Source organism: Triturus cristatus, chromosome 5_2 (genome assembly GCF_964204655.1).
Source record: "Triturus cristatus chromosome 5_2, aTriCri1.1, whole genome shotgun sequence".
Taxonomy (NCBI): Eukaryota; Metazoa; Chordata; class Amphibia; order Caudata; family Salamandridae; genus Triturus; species Triturus cristatus.
This window is the reverse complement of record NC_140588.1, coordinates 20,430,048-20,453,127: the sequence shown is the minus strand read 5'-3', so window position 1 is coordinate 20,453,127 and position 23,080 is coordinate 20,430,048. Positions and strand designations below refer to the sequence as shown.

At 41.2% G+C, this 23,080-nt stretch overlaps 1 protein-coding gene across 3 annotated transcripts in view; it reads left to right on the top strand.

Annotated features, from left to right (window-relative positions):
• The window catches only part of CMBL (carboxymethylenebutenolidase homolog), a 540,414-nt gene that overhangs the window by 190,462 nt on the left and 326,872 nt on the right, over window positions 1-23,080 (top strand). For 2 of the 3 annotated variants that reach the window (XR_014962064.1, XM_085606772.1), the window contains exon 3: window positions 20,683-20,790. The exons of the other annotated variant lie outside the window; for it this stretch is intronic. Coding sequence is in view for 1 of the 2 variants with exons in the window: in XM_085606772.1 (XP_085462898.1) it covers window positions 20,683-20,790 (108 nt within the window). In the remaining variant the exon portion in view is untranslated. The remainder of the gene's footprint in view (window positions 1-20,682; window positions 20,791-23,080) is intronic. 3 annotated transcript variants of the gene reach the window in all.

Genomic DNA, 23,080 nt, shown 5'->3' with positions numbered 1-23,080 from the left:
TACTTGGGTACTGACTGAATGATTAGAGTACTGCAAGGAGTGTGCCTGGGTGAATTTATAAGTGGTTGGGTTTTGGCGCAGTGAATGGATTAGTACATGATGCTGAATGGGTCACTAGAGGAGTGCAACAGGAGTCACAGGGTGTTTGCTGGAAGTGAATGGATACTGACTGGGGAATTGAAGGTGTGAAAGACAAGTGTGTAGGTGGTTACAGGACTGCATGCATAGTGGATAGGGGTTTGAAGAAGTCCATGTGCTAAGACCTGGCTAAGTGCATGAATACTTAGGCAGTGACTGAATCATTAGAGTACTGGAAAGAGAGTGTCTTTGTGAATTTATAAGTGTTTGGGTTTTGGCACAGTGAATGGATTAGTACTTGCTGTTGAATGGGTCTCTAGAGGACTGCAAAGGAAGTGACAGGGTGTTTCCTGGAAGTGTATGGATACTGACTAGGGAATTGAAGGTGTAAAAGACAAGTATGTAGTATGTTAGAACACTACATGCATACTGCATAGACATTTGAAGCAATCTATTTGGTACTTAGAAACTGACTAAATAATCACACTACTTCTTGGACAGTGCTTAGGTAAAACTTTTACATTTTCAGTTCTGCCACAGTGAACAGAAAAGTACATGGTACTGCACCTTAGTGTCAAACCCTGACTCATTTTATCAATGCATATCTAAGACTACCTTCTAATGTTACTAAAACTTGACAACATGACAGGTTTTAAAAGAGTTATCTGCTAAAAAATACACAATGTTACCAAATGCTTCTCTCACAGTGCTTCCCAAATGCACACAGACTCACAGTGTGATTCTAGACAACAACCACTATACCTAGGAGTTTACCAAAAATCATTCACTACTGTGGAAGTGGTAATGGAACTGCACACCATCTTCATATTGCAGGACTGCACTTTTATGTCAAAGCCTGACTCATTTAATCAAAGCATAAGCAAAGACTGGCTTCTAATGCTACTAAAACTTGACAAAAGGACCGGTTTTAAAACAGTTATCTGTCAGCAAATACACGATGTTACCAAATGCTTCTCTCACAATCCTTACCAAAATGCACACAGACTCACAGTGTGATTTTAGACAAGCAACACTATCCTAGGAGTTTACCAAAACTCATTCACTAGTCTGGAAGAGTTAATGGTACTGCACACAATCTACGTATTTAAGTACAGCACATCAGTGTCAAAGCATGACTCATTTAATCAACGCATAAGCAAAGGCTGGATTCTAATGCTACTAAAACTTCACATCATGACAGGTTTTAAAACAGTTATCTGTCAGCAAATACACGATGTTACCAAACACTTCTCTCACAGTGGTTCCCAAATGCACACAGACTCGCAGTGTGATTCTAGACAAGCACCACTATCCCTAGGACTTTACCAAAAATCATTCACTACTGTGGAAGTGGTAAGGGAACTGCACACAATCTTCATATTTCAGGACTGCACTTTTGTGTCAATGCCTGACTCATTTAATCAACTCATAAGCAATGACTGGCTTCTAATGCTACTAAAACTTGACAACATTACAGGTTTTAAAATAATTATCTTTCAGCAAATACACGATGTTACCAAATGCTTCTCTCACAGTGGTTCCCAGATGCACACAGACTCACAGTGTGATTCTAGACAACATCCACTATACCTAGGAGTTTACCAAAAATCATTCACTACTGTGAAAGTGGTAAGGGAACTGCACACAATCTTCATATTTCAGGACTGCACTTTTGTGTCAAATCCTGACTCATTTAATCAAAGCATAAGCAAAGACTGGCTTCTAATGCTACTAAAACTTGACAACATGACCAGTTTTAAAACAGTTATCTGTCAGCAAATACACAATGTTATTAAATGCTTCTATCACAATCCTTACCCAAATGTACACAGACTCACAGTGTGAATTTAGACAATCAACACTATCCTAGGAGTTTACCAAAACTCATTCACTAGTCTAGAAGAGTTAATGGTACTGAACACAATCTACATATTTAAGTACAGCACGTCAGTGTCAAAGCATGACTCATTTAATCAGCGCATAAGCAAAGACTGGATTCTAATGCTACTAAAACTTCACAACATGACAGGTTTTTAAAAAGTTATCTGTCAGCAAATACATGATGTCACCAAATGCTTCCCTCACACTGATCCCAAATACACACTAACTCACACTGTGATTCTAGACAAGCACCACTATCCCGAGGAGTTTACCAAAACTCATTCACTACAGTGCAACTGGTAACGGAACTGCACACAATCTACATATTTCAGGACTGCACTTTTCTGTCAAAGCCTGACTCATTTAATCAAATCATAAGCCATAACTGTCTTTTAATGCTACTAAAACTTCACAACGTGACAAGTTAAAACAGTTATCTGTCAGCAAATACACTATGTTACCAAATGCTTCTCTCACAGTGGTTCCCAAATGCACACAGACTCACTGTGTGATTCTAGACAAACAACACTATCCCTTGCACTATACCAAAACACATTTCTTCATCTAGAAGTAGTACTACATTTTAGTATAGAAACATAACATAACTCATTTCACAAATTCATAAACAATGACTGGTTTCTAATTCTACCAAAATATAAAAACAACACAGTTATCTGTCTGCAAACACATGAAAAACACAAATGCTTATCACAAAATGGTTTCTACATGCACACACACTGTCAATAAGATTGTAGAGAAAAAAAGTACTCCCTACACTTTAGCAGGAGAAATACATTAGTCTGATTAAAATCAAAATAGTCTACATACATCCCCTCACAATTAAATAACTCATCTTTCAAGTTCTTTTGTAGATTAAGAAGTATATCAGTCACTCACCATATTTTCTTTTACAGAATCTCTGCACTGTGCACCTCTCAGCAAAAACAAAGAATGGAAAAGTTTCCCTTTCATTTTCCACACATATACATGTAAACATCAAATCACAATCCTTCACACATAAACTCAAAAGCAAGCACACATTTCTATTGGTTAAACATTTCAACCCTTTCCAACTGAAATACATTTCAACCCTTCCCCCAATCTGCCTTCTGCCTGTTATCATAGAAACAGCTCATGGAACACTGCACTGAGCTCACAGGTCACAATTTCAGCACACAATGTTACTAAACAAGACAGGAAGTGTGCTTGACTTTTCAACATATGAGCTTATCATATATAATGTTCCTTACAATCTGTTTTTGTTAACCAATAAGAATCATACCTTTAAAAAACAGAAATATACACCCTACCTTTCAGTGTAGAAAGTAGTCATACAACCAATGATTTCTTGTCTTTTTAAAAAAAACATTGCCGTGGATCCGCGCACCCAACGCGTGAGAATCCGTGCACCCAACGCGATAGGATGCGCGCACTGTGCGCGAATTTCGCCGTTTTCTTTTTTTTTTAAAAGGGGGCCCCAGGGGGTCCTTCTGGGACCCCCTAAGCACCTCTAGAGGGTCAGAGTATTTCCACTCTGCCCCCTTTATATGTTTTACACACTTATTCCCCTTGCTTCTTCAGCCTCGCTTCTACCGAGGCAGAAAATGGCCGCCAACAGTTCCTGGTTTCGAATGTAGAGTGACACTTGACAGCCAATTAGCATTCAGCGCGCGATCGGGAGGGTGCGCGCTCGGTTCGGGGAGGGTGCGCTTACGGTGCGTGTAGGGTGCACGGATCCTCCGCGGCCATAGATAGTTATGTACTTTTAACTCTAATTTTCTCAGGAACTACTGAACGGATTCACACCATATATGCAAAAGGCACGAGTCCGAACTGAGGACTACCTCTTTGCCAAATTTGGTGTCATTCCGTTCAGCGGTTCGGGCTGTAGCTGCGACAACAGATCCCATGGGAAATTGCATGGGGAAAACGCGTTTTGGTATCCCCCCTTTTTCTCAGCCCCCGCTTGATGAATCACCACAAAACTTTCAGGGTAGGAGCGGAGCGGAGCTGGCCAAAAGTTTTGAAAATTTCGCGAGGATTCATCAACCGGCGCCAGACTTATTGGGAATAGAATGTTGCGGTTTTTCTATGGAAAATAGGTCCTAACTATAACTACCTACTGGCGACCGCCAGTAGGTAATAAATATATATATATATATATATATATATCAAACACCTTGGTTGCGTGGAAACCTGAGCCACTTGCAATGGCGGGCTGTGGCAGGGTCGCAAATCCTTATATTCCAAAAAAGCGCCATCCTAAACACTCCGAAAGAACAACACACCTTGGCCACAACATTTCTCCAGCGTGATTTTATTTCAGCAAAGTTACCCTGCCTGTTTCGGAGCGTCCGCTCCTTGCTCACGAGTAATGTGAATGCAAAACAATAAAGTATTTAAATCATGTGATATTCAACGTCATAAACAGTGAAAACAGACTTCATGAAATATTCACAAATATGTTAGTGGAACTCATATAATACATTGATCATTGCCATAATATTCAAAATGATTTTACCACAGGGTAAATAAATTCATTAGGTTGCTAATTTGCACAACCCGAACTTGGCAAGTGTTTAAACGGAGTCAGGGAAGTGCTACCATCTGTTCTATTAGTCGCGCCCTTGCGTAGACAACATTTCCCATAAGCTTTAGGAGTATGTGTCAAAATTCACAACTTTATAAACCCGTTCCGGGCGCGCGTCGGCCAACGGCCGTCGCGAGCACTACCTCGCTAGTGCTGCGCACGTCCGTTGGCCGACGTGGCCCCATCCACTCATTAGAACTCCCGCAAAGCGGCTGAATTTGCACCGCGGATAAGGAGTTAAGAGTTCATCGTTTCAGGATAGCAACAACCGCCGCCAGTGGATTTGCCTGTTAGAAAACTAAATAAAAATAAAATACAATAAAAAATAGAGCGATTCACCAATGTACAGCCCAAGCGGGCTAATTCCTTTATAGCTGCGTGGTACTAGCCAACCTTAAAGGCTGTTTTTAATGCGTCTATAATGCGCCTTGAATACATCTATCATCCCAGTGGATGACATGCATTAAACAGTTTAAAGTAACCTCCGCTGTCACCGGTAATGTGCCCAATTCTATATAAATGAAAATAAATGAAAAAACAAAGCAAAATTACACTGTACTGCCCCAGTGGGCTAATAACTATGCGGTATTAACCAAAGGTAAATTTCGGACTCACAAATTGTTGTTTACAGTCATATTATTCAAACTATGAATATGGGATAGTCAACACCGTTTTGGGCCCATTTGATAAATGTGTCTACTATATCAAACCCCCACCACACCATCTTTAATCACCCAAGTGGGTTACTGTATGCAACATAATTGCAACAATAAACATCTTCATAAGTTAAATAATACACCCATTAAGAGATTTTTGTTTACTGATGTAAAGTATTCAATACATTTCTGGCAGATATTGTACTCAATTTGCCTTCCACTTGCTTTGGGACATAGCCAAGATCTGAAAAATAAAATATAATTAACAAAAAAGTGAATATCGTGTACCGTATATCAACCTCAATTTACATTTACAAATCCGTTTACATAGACAAGAAATAGTGAAGATAAAAACATATTTTTAAAATCAATTTACACAGGTACGGGTTTTCAATGAGAAAACTCCTTTTGGACATTGGGCATCTTAACCTAAATGTATAGCTAGTGCTTCATCACTGTTGTGCCCTGTTGGCTGCATTGTGTGGTATTTTATAATCATCCCAGATTCGAGACGTCTTAATTCTTTCACTCTGTCGCCTCCTCTCTCCCTTCTAGGGATGTTATCCAGTACAATGTATGATAGTAACCTGTTGTTCTGATTGTGGTGGGTAGTAAAGTGTCTCGCTATTGGGTATTGCTTATCATTATGTGTTATTGCCCTCAGATGCTCTAGAATACGTTTTTTAGCTTTATGTATTGTACTTCCGATGTAATACTTGTTGCAGGGGCATCTGAGGGCATATACCACGTATTCAGTGTTACATGAGACATGTTTTTGTATTTTAAACGGTTTACTTTCAGTGGAAATATTGACCTCCTTGCAATTTGTACTGTACTTACAGGCCTTGCATCTGCCACATACATAGAACCCTTGTACAGTATTGAATGTTTTCTCCGTTGGGAGCAGAACCGGACACATCATATCTTTCTATGATTGTGCCTTTCTGTATGTTATCTGTGGGTAATCATCCAGATATTTATCTAGGTGTACATCGGTTTTGAGGACATTCTAGAACTTCCTTAGGGATTTTTGTACTTCCTTTGATTTTTTGTATTAGGTCATAATAAACCTAATATTGTTTGTGTCACTTAAATCTATGTCACTCGATGTCTTTAACAGGTCTTTCCTATTCCTGTTGTCAACTTCGCTACAGGCTTTATTAATACATTTATGACTGTAACCTCTTGCAAGGAAGTGGTCGATCATAGTCATTTCTTATGCGTTATAACCTTCCATTGTGCTGCAGTTTCGCCCAGAGGGATACTTTTGATGAGATTTGTTGGGTGGCAACTCTGGGCATGTAATAGACTGTTACCTGCCGTTTTCTTTCTATATAGGAAGGTGTCAAGCTTGTCATTATTCACCCTTATGTGAACATCAAGAAATTCGATTGTTTCCTCACTCAATTGACTGGTGAATGAGAGATTGAGTGTGTTCTCATTTAACATTTCTACAAATGTGTCTGCTTCATCTTTGCTGCCCTCCCAAATACAGAAAATATTGTCAATGTATTGAGCCCAGACCCTTACATGTTCTTTAAATTGATCATGAATATTGACCTCCTGCTCCTCCCACCAGCCCAGGTCGTGACACGCAAAGCAGGGGGCAAAGCAGGTACCCATTGCCGTCCCAAGAGTCTGGCGGTAAACCTGACCATCAAAGATGAATAAATTCCTCGTCAGACAGGTGTACATCATATCCAATATCATTTCAGTATGAAATAGAAAGGACACAGATCTACTTTTCAAAAAGTGCCTGCTCGCTTTTATGCCAAGTTCATGGGGGATACTGGTATAGAGGCTGTTAACATCAAGACACATAATAAATAATTCCCATTCCATTTCACACCTTCTATCAATCGCAGGAAATCACCAGTGTCCTTTACGAAAGATGGCAAGCTTTGGACCAGGGGTTGAAGGTAATGGTCCACATACCTAGAAGTATTCTCTAGACAACTCCCTCTGGAGGACACAATGGGCCTCCCCGGGGGATTTGTTTTGTCTTTGTGTAATTTTGGCAATAGGTAGAGGGCGGGTAATTTTGGATATTTACATTGCAAGAAATTATATTCCTCCAGTTCTAACAAGCCTCTCTCCTTCCATTCCCATAACTGTTCCTGATATTCATTGTTCGCTTTTTCATATGCATTTCTCGTGCTTCTTTCATGGTGTGGTGGGGGTTTGATATAGTAGACAAATTTATCAAATGGGCAGAAAAACTGTGTTGACTATCCCATATTCATAGTTTGAATAGTATGACTGTAAAAAACAATTTGTGAGTCCTAAATTTACCTTTGGTTAATGCTGCATAGTTATTAGCCCACTAGGGCAGTATGGTGTAATTTTGCTTTGATTTTTAATTTATTTTCATTAATATAGAATTGGGCACATTACCGGTGGCAGCGGTGGTTACTTTAAACTGTTTCATGCATGTCATCCACTGGGATGATAGATGTATTTAAGGCGTATTATAGACGTATTCAAAACAGCCTTTAAGGTTGGCTAGTACCATGCAGCTAAAAAGGAATTAGCCCTCTTGGGCTGTACATTGGTGAATCGCTCTATTTTTTTATTGTATTTTATTTTTATTTAGTATACTAACGGGCAAATCCACTGGTGGCGGTGTTTGCTATCCTGAAACAATGGACTCTTAATAAAGTTGTGAATTTTGACACATGCTCCTAAAGCTTATGGGAAATGTAGTCTACGCAAGGATGCGACTAATAGAACAGATGGTAGCACTTTCCTGACTCCGTTTTCACACTTGCCAAATTCGGGTTGTGCACATTAGCAACCTAATGAATTTATGTATCCTGTTGGTAAAATCATTTTGAATATTATGGCAATGACCGATGTACTATATGAGTTCCACTAACATATTTGTGAATATCCCATGAAGTCTGTTTTCACTGTTTATGACATTGAATATCACATGATTTATTTAAATACTTTATTGTTTTGCATTCACATTACTCGTGAGCAAGGAGAGGATGCTTTGAAACGAGACGTGTATGGTGAGTTTGCTGAAATAAAATCCCGCTGGAGAAATAATGTGGCCAAGGTGTGTTGTCCTTTCGGAGTGTTTGGGACTTAGCATTTAAAAAACCTTAGAAATTCACTGAAAAAACAATAGGTTTTAGGGGTGTTATAGTTAGCTGGACATTTCACCTGAACAAAACCATTGAAATTCCTCCGATATAGTTAGTTGTACTAACTACATCTCGCGCGCCCGCAATCCACTGCTGATGATGTCACATATTACATCATTCATGACATGGTCAGTGACATCACTGATGACATCTCAAATTACATCACTGATGACATCATCCAGTGAATGTGGTTTGGTTCGTTATTTAAATATGTATTATATATATATATATATATATAGCAATTTGCATTGAAGAATGAGTGGATATATAAATATAAATATCTGGATGGAGGATTTAGTAGCAGTGTGATTGACTGTTTACTTGACTAATTTATAGTGTCTCACTAAATATATTGGATAGTGACTAAACTGTTTGAATATCTGTATCACTTTGTCAGTTGTTGTGTAAACTGCTGCACCAGTTGGTTACTAGCTACGTGAAATTAGTTATAGATTAGTTAATTGAGTATTTGTATGGGAGAGTGAATGTGTGTGTGGTTCAGTGGGGGGGTGTGACAGCCCAAAAATGTGTGAATAGTTGATTCAGTAGGTATATTAAGTTAAAACTACATGTTATAACAGTTGTTTGGGTGAGTGAATATCTTTATGGGTGTGGTGATGAGCAATATATATGTCTCAATGGTACATGTCCAACAAACTAGAAAAATAAAAGCCAGTGTATGTGTCAGTTGTTGTATATAAATAAGTATAAGACTCAGTGATTGTATGAGTGACTGTATGGATAACTGTATACTTGTAATAGTGTTTTTATAACACTCTAAGTATGAGTTATTATCTATATGAATAGATGAAGTGGTGTTTTTATAAGTGTATAGCTAAGTAAAAGTAAGTTTGATCCATTGTTTGCATAAGTGAGTAGGATGACTTCATAAATTATTAGGATGTGTGCTGGTGTGTAATGTCAATATAGGTGTATAAGTATATTTGATAGTGTTCTATTGATCATTGACAGCATGTATGAGTGAATCTATAGGTAAGTGATTAGATGTGTGTATAGATCTAGGAATCACTGAGTGGGTGTTTAAAAACTTGTATTGGTGTGTCAATGGTTTTGAATATGGCACTCTGTATTTTACAGTGAGTGATGAAAGGTTATACTAGTGTATGATGAGGTGTATCTGATTGTCACGTGCATGCTGTCATCAGTGATGTCATCAGTGATGTCATTTGAGATGTCTTCAGTGATGTCACTGACCATGTCATGAATGATGTAATATGTGACATCATCAGCAGTGGATTGCGGGCACACGAGATGTAGTTAGTACAACTAACTATATCGGAGGAATTTCAATGGTTTTGTTCGAGTGAAATGTCCAGCTAACTATAACACCCCTAAAACCTATTTTTTTCTGGTGAAAACCACACAATGGATTCCTAAATCGGAATTCGTAGTTCGGCTGATTTTAGAGGAATATTTGTAAGTTTCAAAAATGGACACTTGGAAACTTTTCTGCTGAAAACCACACAATGGATTCCTATGGAAGGAAATACAAGTTACTGGTAAGTACGCTTAGAATTACTTTTCAGGGTCAGTGTTGGGCTAAAAGATGCAGCACTGGGTTCTCTCCTGATAACAGGTGAGTAAATCGGAATTCGTAGTTAGGCTGATTTTAGAGGAATATTTGTATATTTCAAAAATGGACACGTGGAAACTTTTCTGCTGAAAACCACACAATGGATTCCTATGGAAGGAAATACAAGTTACTGGTAAGTACGCTTAGAATTACTTTTCAGGGTCAGCGCTGGGCTAAAAGATGCAGCACTGGGTTCTCTTCTGATAACAGGTGAGTAAATCGGAATTCGTAGCTCGGCTGATTTTAGAGGAATATTTGTACGTTTCAAAAATGGACACTTAGAAACTTTTCTGCCCACCAGGTACCTCCCGTATGCGCCAGGGAGCTGCGTTGCAGACAAGGGGTGTTCAGAGGCCACGCCCCTTTTTACAACACTCTGCAACGCAGCTCCGTGGCTCTTACTGGAGGTTCCTGGTGGGCTAGTTGGCCCCCAGGGACCCCCAGTATTCAAGGGGAATTAGTTCCCCCTCTGCAAACTCCCGAGGCCATAATTTGCCCAGGGGATCCCATACCCCGGGGCATGGCCAACTTTTTATATCTTTTTATGGAGGGGGGCTGCGCAGCCCCCCTCCTCTAGCCACTTTAAGGCCCCGGGGACCCCATCTCCCGGGGCCAGCCATTGATTTATTGATTTATTTTTTTTAATGGTGGAGGGGGCTGCGTGACCCCCCTCCCAGGCCATTTATGGCATCGGGGACCCCATCCCCCCGGGCCTGGCTCTCGTTGGGAACCGTGGGGGGGTCCCAATCCCCCCACGGTCCCAGCCGGCTCCCCGCCTCCTGCGGGAGCCGGCATTGCTTTTCCACATGGGGAGCAGCTAACATGCTGCTCCCCATGTGGAAAAGCAATCTGCTTTGCTTCATTGAAGCGAGAGCAGGTTTCCCTGCTCTCGCTTCATTGAAGCAAAGCAGTTTGCAATGGCAGGCATTGCAAACAGCAGTGTCCCGGGGGTGGGCACCCCGGGACACTGCAGGAGCCGGCCCTGGGGGGTGGTGGTCCCAGGGCCTGTACAAAGCTCCAGGAGGGGGGCCACGCGGCCCCCCTCCCACATGTTAAAGTTGCCCTGGGGGATGGCGGTCCCCGGGGCTGGGGGGGCCTGAGAGCCCCCCACCCCCTTTTTAAAGTTGCCCCGCGGGTTGGCGGTCCCCGGGGCTGGGGTGCCTGAGAGCCCCCCCACCTATTTTAAAGTTGCCCTGTGGGTGGCGGTCCCCGGGGCTGCGGGGGGCCGTGAGCCCCCCGCCTATTTTATGTTAGTGCCCCGGGGGGTGGCGGTCCCCGGGGCGGTGTGGGGGGGATTGGGACCCCCCACACTTAAATTTTAAATATGCACCCGGGATTTGGCCCCCCCGGGGGCAAATTACCATATGTAGCACGGGAGGCCGCGCTGATTTTTCTTTTTTGTATCGGCAGAATGCGCACATCCAGTGCGCATCCTCCCGTTTAAAAAAAAAATTATAATAATTTTTGGGGGCCTTGGGTGTCCTTGTGGGACCCCCTGAGCAGGCCTAGGGGGTCAGGGTGTTTCTACCCTGCCCTCTTTTCGCGTTTTGCGCCTTTTTTTTTGGTTTTCTTGTGCCTCAATTCTACCGAGGCACAAGATGGCTGCCAACACCTCCTGATTCAGAGTGTTGGCGGCCAATTAAAATTCAGCTCGTGATCGGGAGGGTGCGTGGATCCTCTGAGGCCATAGATATATATGTACTTTTAACTCTAAGTTTCTCAGGAACTACTGAACGGATTTACACCATTTAAGCAAAAGGCACAAGTCTGAACTGAGGACTACCTCTTTGCCAAATTTGGTGTAATTCCGTTCAGCAGTTCGGGCTGTAGCTGCGGCTAAAGCTCCTATGGGAAAATGCATGGGGAAAACGTGTTTTGGGACCCACCTTTTTTCTCGGCCCCCGCTTGTCGAATCACCGTGAAACTTTGAGGATAGGAGCGGACCGGAGCTGGCCAAAAGTTTGGAAAATTGTGCGAAGTTTCGTCAATCGGTGCCAAAGTTATTCCAAATAGAATGTTGCGGATTTCCTATAGAAAATAGGTCTGGCATATGTATATATATATATATATATGCCACTTGTTGTTTCAGAGCTTCAGTCCCCACTCAGAGATCACTTATTACAACACTATCATCAATAATCAATCTTTATTCGGTTTTTAGAAAACCATAAAATAATTTTTTTTTAAATAATTCATTTACACATATAACACCACCATGTAAACTTGTGTTAAATAGTTTACAAATTTGACCACAAATTAGTTGAACATTAAAATAGGCTAAAAACAAAAAATAGAAAGATATCGCTGCAATCAAAACTTTGTTAATCTGGTTGCAAAGTGCATGAAATTGAGGAAATTCATAACAGCAAGCTTACAAGAATAGGAATCTGTAAATGTAGGCCCTGCAACATTTTAGCAATTAATGTATCTCATAAATACCAATAATGCACAGCACAACAAGCTTAGAGGTAATAAGCACACGTAATTAATCACTTTCCACGGATCATATCACTACCATAGATTACTTGCCCGCCACATTTCATAATCTAACTGCAGCTGTGATCAATTTATACACCAAATAAATAAATTAGGACTGCAGAAGTTGTAAATAAAGTAAGGCTGACTTGCAGCTGTTAATATTCAGTTGTCTAAGTAGCGGATTTAAGGAAAATGTCCTTGGAACTTTATAAAGTTTGCAAAATTTAAAAAAGTGTAGTGTAGATTGTGCAGAATATGAACAACATGGGTACAAGGTCTCATTCACCAAACGCTTCTCTAGGATAAGAAACCAAGAGGTGAGCAATGTTAAAGTGAAACCTCATTAAGTAGTGCCTATGATGCTGGTATAGCACCAAGTTTAAATCGGGCTCCATACCATGTGTGGTAGTTAATAGTTGGTAAGCCATCCACCCTTCTCTTGCTACACTCCTGAGCTTCTCTTCTTCCATAAGCATTGAAAGGAATTCATCTTTGACACTTGTTTTTGGATGCCAAACTAATTCTTTGTGGGTTGTTACAGAGATCCACGCGCCCAATCAAGCAAAATTGATCCTTGACCCAAATCAGCCATGCAATGGTATTAGTTTTATTGAGCCTCAAGCAATCAATAATTATGGCTTGATTGAGCAATGTTTCTGTTTTGTCCCAAATCGAAGCCATAACATTAAGAGTGCAAGTTGTATTCAATCCTCGATATACGGTAACCCCAACCCCGCATGACAGGAATAGATGGGGACACCAGAGGAGACAGATAGCAACCTTCTTAAAAAGCCATTTTCTCTGACCTGGATTTGTGTTGTGTCAGAAACTTACCATATGCTCGTACCAAATGTGGCCACTGACATACATCTGGCGTTCTATAAGTCTATAATTACATCCAGGGGTTTACAGCCTAATTTAGCCGCAAACTTAAAGACTGCAGCAATGGACCTATCAAGTTGGGTCTTCCTAACCTTCACCAAGTGCCCCAAGTGCTTTTATTATCAAATTGAACACCCCCAGTATGTAAAAGTCCAAGCTGTCCTTTCTGAGTGTACTGACAGAATGTACTTTGACGTGTCCTACCTGGCGTGGTGTGTTTCTCTTTCACCTTCCATGCACCCACACCCCTCTTTCCCTATTTCGGACTGACCTGGGATGTTGTTTTACCATTCTACGTCTCCAGAAGTCTTTAAGGGCAGATTGGTAGATTATTGTGTAAGTTCAGAGCCAAACTCTGCCCCGAGGGAATAGGCTCATTCCTAACAGTTTGCCAGGGCCACATATGCGCATGGATTCCCGTGTTTACCAACTTCAGGCAACGGCAAAAGCCATTAATAAAATTCAGCGTGAATTGGAGGTGGGTTGCCAAGAACTAACTTTTTTGTTAACCCTTTCGCTGCGGCGGGAATTCCGCCGCAGCGCTGGGGGGGGTTTGGGGGCAGCGCGGTGCTCATGACGGAACCACTCCGTCATGAGCCGCGGTTGAGCTGTGCTCATGACGGAGTGGTTCCGTCATGACTCCGCCCACTGCGCTAATCGCCCGCACAGGCGGGGAATTAGCGCCGCGTGGGCGGCGCGGCCGCCAACGGCCGCAGCATGACGGAACCACTCCGTCATGAGCACACGGCGACCGTGGCTCATGACGGAGTGGTTCCGTCATGAGTGGGGAAGGGGTTAAGTAAGATTAACCTAGTGCCAACCCCATCCGCAGGGAAAGTCTTGTCAAGGCCGGATGGTGAAAATGCAGCAGATTCAAATCCCAGACACAGTTTACCCCTGTTAACAGGCCTCACAAAATTGCACAGGAACCTGTGCAGATTGGGAATCTGAAAAGTCCACTAACCAAAGAAAAGATGATTCATCGTCTCAAAGAAGGGCTGTGCCTTTATTGTGGTAAATTTGGACATTTTCTAAGAAGCTGCCCCCAGTTGCAGGAAAACAAGCTGGCCTGTCAACAATTCAATATTTTTTAAAGATTTGGAACTCCAATGAGGTCCACAGTAAAATACATTCAAATTATTACATAATAAAATAAAGCATAAGAAAAACTCATTAATCGGACCATCATAAATTTTCAAAAGCCTACATAGCAGGTCTAGATTTTCCCTTACATTACATTAGTAGATGTTGAAATTTTCCCTAATTGGCGAATTAACTAAGGTTTTCAACAATAATACCATTTAGCTCATAGGCAAGAATAGAGGCCCGAGAGACCTCAACTAAAGCAAGCGACGTATATTTAAAACCATACTAAAAAAAATCAGCTTCATGTAAGTATTGAATAATATACATCTCGTCAGTGCTAGTTAAGATTTTCCAAGCATTTAGGTATCAGCACATAACCGCTTTGGCAGAAGATAGGGTTTGGGATTAACAACAGAAGGATTGAAATAACAAAACATAACCTAGAGGGTGCAAAAAGCAATAAATAGCAGCCAGTTATTGTGCAAAATATAATCCAAAATCCAGCTTCGACAGAGAGTTCAGTTTAAAATTAGCAGCAAGAAAAAAGGAGTAACAGGGCATATCCTAATCTGTGCCAAGAGCAATTCAGTAGCAGCCAGTTCATGTGCAAGGTACAGTCCAATGGCCCGCTTCAATTGAATTTTGAGATTCGCAACGAGAGAGAAAAGTGAGAGACGAGCACAACATATCCTAACTGTGCAACGAGCAATAAATAGCAGCCAGTAAATGTGAAAAATACAATCTGAAAAAGGAGAAAATATTAATTCTTCATAAAAGGGTGACAGACACAGGGGTTAACAACCCATTTAAAAGAATATGTAAAAGATTTAAAATATATACATAAACTCCTTGAAATAATTGAATAGTTTTACACAGACTGCTTCGTTCTTCGGGCAAAAGAGAAAGTCACGGGCTGAAGCTACATTTTTAACACAATTTTGTAAAAACATCGGCCGAAGCCAGCGACGACGACTCAGAACCAATGCTGGACAGACAAACAAAATATGATCCAAGGTCTGAATGTTCAGCTTGCAGAAATTACACATTTTTCCATTTTTCAAATTCTGGGACCAGTTTTCTGTCAAGTCGTTTAAAGGTAAAAGATTCATATGACATAGAGTGAGCAGTCGTCGAGTCTCATGTTCTAAATTCCAAAATAGATATTTCTGTGAGATTCTCTGTGAGTTTGTCCTGCTATTATCTTTAGTCTCTCTTTAGACTTACTAACTTTAATATCTCTATTATAGCTAATCTTGCCACTTAAGGTTTTTAAAAAAGATGTAAGTTCTAATGGCGGGAGAGTAATCACTGATTCCTCTTGACTTGCAAACCACAGACAGACCTTTCTGTGTCAAAAGAGTTTGCACCTTTACAAGCACATTATTATTTACCAGTTAAAGTGACATCACATAATGGGCAGTACACTCTTTTGGCTGTGATTCAATGTAGAGTATCTGATTGTTTCATGGACTATACATTTGAGAAGATGGCAGAAATACCTTTACAGAACAAGACATATGTGGTACCCATTCTAGGAATAGATGGGAAACCCTTAACCTCTGAAGATATCTCACAAACCTGACTTTCGATTTAATTAATGTCTCAGCATTTCCCATTGTGCTGAAAAATGTATGTTTGTGAATCCTTAATCCTACTATTAATTGGAAGGCTCATATAATTGAGTTCTGATTATAACACATTCAGAAATGCTTTCTAAGAGGTGATCTGCATAAATACCAGACCCTCATATGTCTAGCATTGAGACAAGAGGAGTCATTGTTATCTGCCATATCTGAGGTGCATCAGGACTTTGTTGATGTCTTTAGTAAAGCTCAAACTCACTCTCTGCCACCACATAGGGATTATATTCGCTCCATTTATTTGGTTCTGGAGGCAGTGATTCCTATTGGATGCATTTATTTTTTGACCTTCAAGGAATGAGCAATTCTTAAGGAATATCTTGCCAAAACCTTAAGAAAGGGTTCATCAGATAATCTACTTCTCAAGCTGGGGCCCCCATCTTCTTTTATTCCTCAATCAGATGGGACTTACAGACAGTGTAATGATTACTGTGAACTTAAAAACATAGCTGTTCACAGCCAGAATCCCTTACCTTTAATCTTGGTCTTACCAGACAAAATCAAGCCTGCTGGATTTACGTAACATATGATCTGGTAAGGATCCAGACGGCGATGAGTGGAAGATCCCCTTTAACACCAGTAACAACACTATTTTGAATATTTCATCACGTCTTTCGGTCTATATAATGTCATGGCTGCATGCCAACACTTAGTAAATTACATCTTCAGAGATATCTTAGATCAATAAGTAGTGATTTATCTTGATAACATTTTATTTTTCTCTAACTCTGTGAAAGAACATCGAAGATATTTCAAGGAGGTATTGGCTTGACTTCTGAAGCATTCAGTGTATGCAAAAATTAGAGAACTTTGATTTTAACGAGATTCATTTTTTTGGGCTTCATTCTCTCTGAAGAAGGCATACAGATGAATTGCTGTAAGGTTAAAGCAGTTTTTGACTGTGAAGCATTTAACGGTGTGAAAAACATTTAAAGGTTCTTGTGTCGTTGAGTGTCATACAGTGTCATACAGTGTAGTACAGTGGCGTATAGTGGATGGGCATAGAGTAGTGTACATTGTCGGACAGTAGAGTGGAATATAGCACCATTGCATAGAGTGGGATAAAGTGTAGCAGAGTGGAGTGGAGTACACTAGAGTGAGGTACTGTACAGTGGAGTAAAGTGTCATAGAGTGGAATAAAGTGTTCTAGATTATAGTAGAGTGTAGTGGTGTAGTATACAGTTGAGTAAAGTGTCATAAATTGGAGTACCATGTTGTACAGTAGTGTGGAGTGGGGTGTTGTACAGTATTGGAAAGTGATGTAGACTACAGTAGAGTAGAATGACATACGGTCTAGTTGATTTTAATCGAGTGTTGTGGAGTACAGTGTTATTAAGCACAATAGCATAGAATGGCGTAGAGTGGAGTGGAGTACTGTGTCAGAGTAGAATGGAATAAAGTGGGGTGCAGTGGCATGTAAAGAGTTGCATACAGTGTTGTATAGTGGGCTAGAGTATTGTAGAATAGAGTGGAGTGAAGGGGTATAGACAGGAGTAAAGTGTTGGAGAGGGGCATACAGTGTAGCAGGGTGTTGTAGAGTAGAGTAGAGTTGCATAGAGTACAGTAGTGTGTGAAACAGTGGAACTGCGTAGAGTGGATTGTTATATAGTATCGTACATTGAGGTAAAGTCTCATACCGTGGAGTATAATCTAGTGGAGTGGTCCTAGTGTGGAGTAAAGTACAATAGAGCATATTGGGGTACCATAGAGAAGAGAGAAATGGAGTGGAATATACGGTTGTAGCATATGTAGTACACTGTTATAAATTGGAATGTTGTCCTGTACACTAGAGTGGAGTACTGTGTCATAAAGAAAAGTGTTGTATGGGCACAGAGTGGAGTACAGAGTTGGGAAGTAGAGTGTATGGGGATAGAGTGGAGTAGAATGTCATAGAGTGCCATGAAGTTTGATAAACTTCTATAGCATGGAGTTATATAGAGTGGAGGAGAGTGTCATAGAATGGAGCGGTGCAGAGTGGAGTGGCGGATACGGTAGTGGCGCAGAGTGGATAACCGTAAAATGGAGTAGCTACTTTACTCAAGTGGTAATAGGTAGGGATCTGCTACTTACCTATATCTAACTACTAGACTTCTATTTACTACCCCAAACGTAATTATATTTCTTACACTTTTACCAAATACACATTGTTTCTAATTTATTTAACTAGAAAGAGATTTGTTATCCCCTTTTTAAAGAAATGTAGCTTCCGCAGCCATATTTCAGCATTGTCTGTTATGCAACAGCTAGAGACACCTAGGGCCGTATTACACATGACTGCACCGGCGCTAGATGTCGCTGTGCGCCATAGTATGTGCCGGGTCGCCTTACAGAGGATCGGTTTGTAATGCACCATGATGTTGGCGCAGACTTTGAGGTCTTTGTTTATGTGCGATTGCGTCTGATTGCATATTGTATTGGCGCACAGACACAAACGTACATAAACACAAACATACTCTGGCGCACAGCGACAACTAGCGCCGGCACAGCCTTGTGTAATACGGCCCCAGATGTGTGTTTTGTAATGGCCTCTTTTCTATGCGCAGCTGTAAAAACCGATAAAATTTAAACCTTTTTAATAGAAATTAATTTTGTGGTTTGTTATCTTTTTAGGATTTTAAGAAAGAATATATGCCTATGAGGTTTTTTTTGTTTAATGTATTGAAATGTTATTTGTCCTATATACTTTTATGCATTTTTCTTAAATGCGAAATAAAGTTATTTGATGATGAACTAGAACTTCCACCGCAAAGATGTAGGAATTATATTTTCGAAATAGTGGAATTCTCTGATCAGCTTCTCCCCAGAGATGCCAATTGTAATTCTTTTTTTGTTTCCCAAAGTTGTCAATGCTTTTGGTTATTTTTTTTATCTACATTTCTTAAGTGTATTTCACATATCTATTGCATTTTAACCTCTCTCTCCACATTAATAATAATAAAGCTTCATCATTCAAATAAAGAAGCAGATTAGTTAATTAACTGGTGTTTTTGCAAAGCCATATTCAGTACCAGTGAATCACTTGGCAAAAATACTCTTAGGCCCCCGGGATAAAGACCTCTTTCAATAGTTCATTTGGATTATGTTGTTTAAAGATCATTTGGTTTATGCCGTTTAAAGATCATTTGGTTTATGCCAACGGATACGTGGAATCAATGTAAATAAAAACATGCATACAGTAAGTTAGTCCTTCTTTTACTCAAACAGGATAGAATAAAGAACAGACTGGTCCCACCTACTAGCCACAGTCCAAGTAAAGAATACAAAAATTAATACAAAAACAAGCTTTTATCAAGGGCCTCAGAAAGAGAGCAGTGCATCTTTCGATTCAGGGCCATTCATGCATAGCTCAGTTAGCGGGTAATCAATCACTCAATATCATGCAATTCCATCTGTGGGAGATGTGCCCCGTCGTCCCTCCGAAACAATGCCCCATAAGGACAGCCTGCCGCTGTGTCCTGGAAGGAACATCACGGTTCCCTAGGGCTGGCCCATCTTCTGCACCGTTAAACTCCAGTAGCAGGATTTCCCACACTCTTTTCTCAAAAACCACATTTTCTTGATTTTCCATAAGAGAAACAATGTGCACATATAAACAATCAATAATATGAGTAGTCAAAGTAAAAACATTACATAGTACACATTGATATCGCTTTATCAGTGAACGTGCACAGTGGTAAACGAAGCTGACAGGTGCACGTGTTGCCGCCTGTACTCATCCTCCTCCGGCAAACCGACTTCACCGGTAGAACCACTGTTACCGTGTAACCCTTTGTTCCCCATACGATTGAAGGTTGAGGATGCTTATTCTTTCTCGCATGGGGTGGAGGAGTCCCTCAACGCTGCAAATGTTCGATGGACCATTTGCTCACACCAGATACCCAGCTTTCTAGCTTTGGAGAGGGGGCAGAACTCATGACATGGATATTTTGTGCTTTTTGAGCAGGTGTGCTGCATCACTTTGCCTGAGCTGTTATTTTATGTCTTTAACATATGGTATCAGGTCAAAAATGTAATTCTTGGTTTATGAAAGATTTGTGGTATCCAAAGGCAGTAATGATATGGGGCCAATAAGTTTGGCTGAATGAGAATCAGAGACATTAAAGTCAGCATGTGGTGAACAGCATCTTGGGCAAGTTGGGGGTAGCCACAGATATTTTATTAAATATAGAGTGGATAAGGTAGGTGCAGTGTTTTCAATTAAATTGAATATATTTGAAATGTGCTTTTCTTGAGACTCTTAATGGGTAGAACGATGAGTTCCTCCAGTTGGCATGAGAGAGATTACTATGTTGATCATCTATTAAATATCTTCTTTTATGAAAACTCTCCAGGTTATGTATCGTTTGGAAGGCCGGGCTTGGTAGATCAAGGATTTTGCCTTTGGGCCTTTACCCAGTCCCATTAGAGCGTGAAGTAGTTTGTGTACCTGTGGCTCTGTCTCGATCTGCCCAAGAAAGTGCATCACATGCGTTTTATCCCATCGTGTGTCCTTCTGATTTCGAGCACGGTTCCCTCGTCTGCTGGAATGTTTGCAATTTCCCTGCACACGAAGATTGTCCATCATCTAGAATCATAGGCGTAGGAGCGTTTTACCAATGTATCCCAGAACGAGTAAACTGGTGCTAATATTGGCATTATTTTAATACAGAGCCATCTGCCCAGACTTCTTTGTTGGACAAGAGCCATGGACTCCCTCTAGTGACTGGGCCACCTTTACCAAATGGTTAGAAACTCGACAACCAAGGCAAATTGACAAGTAAGTTGTATGTTAACTAATATTTTAACTAACTATGACAAGAATGTTGAACTATGTAGCACTTTATTTTAGATAAGTATAGGGTGAGAAAGCCTGCAGTGTCAAGGTTTCTGGTATGAATATCATAATTAGGAGGATGAAAATGATTTTGGTGCATGCTCTTATTGAGTCTCTTAAATGGCATTGATGAACTCGGTTTGATGAACATAGGGTAACTGCCATGCACACTTCTGAAATACCAGGATGGTCTGATGGTGTGCTTGCGCAAAGCCTTGCTGCTAATGTTCCTGGTGTGAGCAAGCAATTGGCCAGGCGGGTAGATGGGAGGATTTGACGGTCGGAGTCCTGCCTGAGCAAAATGTTCTGAGGGTTGGAGAGAGAGTTAGAGTTGAGCTGCAGGATGAGAGAGGATCTTCCAGGAAGCTGACGCTTAGCACTCATTGGAAGGCATGAATCCTCCCAGGAAGGAAAGAACCTGAGGAGACTTCTGAGAGGGAACAGGTTGGTACTAAGTTTTTCAGGAGCTGAGGGGTGATCGATTGGTGTGTGCATCTTAGGGCACTTAGAGATTGCCAGTGTCTGAGACTTTTTCCAAGCATTCTACCCATTACTTTTGTGGTTACCTGAGTTTTATCTCTTTGGTGTGATTTGGTCCAATTCTTCCCATTCTTATATCTAGTATGGGACGCAGTGCTGAGGGTTCTGGGAAGTGCATCTGGCATGTATGTAGCTGTGCAGACCAATACCTCTCTAGGTGGCCTGGGTACCAGGTCAGTCTACTACCTCGATCTGCACCAGGCCTGGCAGTCTCCAAGGCTAGAATCAAAGTGTCTAAGGGTAGTTGTCTCTGGTAGCACAGTCCCAATGATGGTTGAATGGGATAGGAGTGAGAGTTCCCTCATTAGTGACTCAAAGGCTCTCATCACATCTCCCATATAAAGGTGTCTTTTCCCCAGATGATGCATGTACCAGAAGATGGGGGTGCCACAGGGATCAATATTTGAAAAGCTTAATAAGGCCAGTCACAATAGGAACACAGGGAATCTGATGACATAATATTAGAGTTGGGGTGCCCCAAAATAATATGTGGACGTGTAAGCTCTTTCCTGAGACCTCTTGCACAATTACTTGATCTACACGTTGTGAAATTATTACCAAACAACAACACATCTAAAAATATTCACCTATATCCCAGAATACAGATTGAGGTACATCAAGCACTTTCTGGAGATGTATGAGGCAGAGTCATTAAAGTGGTCCTGGAGTGGGGTTCGGGCATACTAGGAGTAAGAGCAGGATTTGAAACAGATTTTTTTTAAATACCTATTGGGAGTCCCGATGACTACTTATGTTCATTTCAACCAGGGGTGGCAGTTAATCTAGGAGGCCAAATGTAGCAGCTTTGGATTTCTCTGTCGCCCACGCCTAGGAAAGCTCTGCATCACCACATACTTAGAGATGTTATGGCATGAGCTGCAACCCCAGATACTGTGGCTTAACTACGTTAAGACAAGCCTTGGCAAGTTGGAGCTGAAAATTTGGGGGCTTATTTATGAGAGTCCTGTGTCACTTTTGCACCAAGTAAAGTGGTACAGGCGTGACACAGGGACTCTCAAAGACTTATAAAGCCATGCAAAGGTGCCCTGCAGGTTTACAAAGTGGGCAGAACAACGTGTTTCGTTATCTTGCGAGCGTTACCACGCTTACCTTTACCATGCATATACCTTTACCTCGCATATGCGTGGTAAAAGCAGTCAGCGCTCCAGATTCAGAGCAGCTAGGCGGGGATAATGGAAGGAGGGACAGGAAGGATCGGGACAGGAGGGATCGGGACGTAGCATGGTAAGTAGGGCTGGGGACCAAGTTATAGGGCTTAGGGCGGGAGGGGTAGGGTAGTTTTTAGGGCTGGGGGCCGCATTTTAGGGTTCAGGGCTGTGGTTGGACAGTTTTTAGGGATGAGGACTGGGTTTTAGGGCTCAGGTGGGGGGGATGGGCAATTTTTAGGACTGGCAGTGGGGTCGTTTTCAGGGCTGGATTTTAGGGCTCTGGGCGGGGGGCTGGGGTGTAATCTTTACCACGCACATGCCTTTTCCAAATATGTCTTTACAACGAAATTCCTTGTAAAGGCATGCGTGGTAAAGGCATGCCTGGTAAAGATGCGGTCAAAGTAAAGACCGTGCAGTTGAATGCATGCAATCTAATCGCATGCATGGTTCCGCCATAAAACACTTTGAGTGGCTGCATAAATCATGAGTAAGGCACGCACAGCAAATCCCAGCGTTGCCTTACT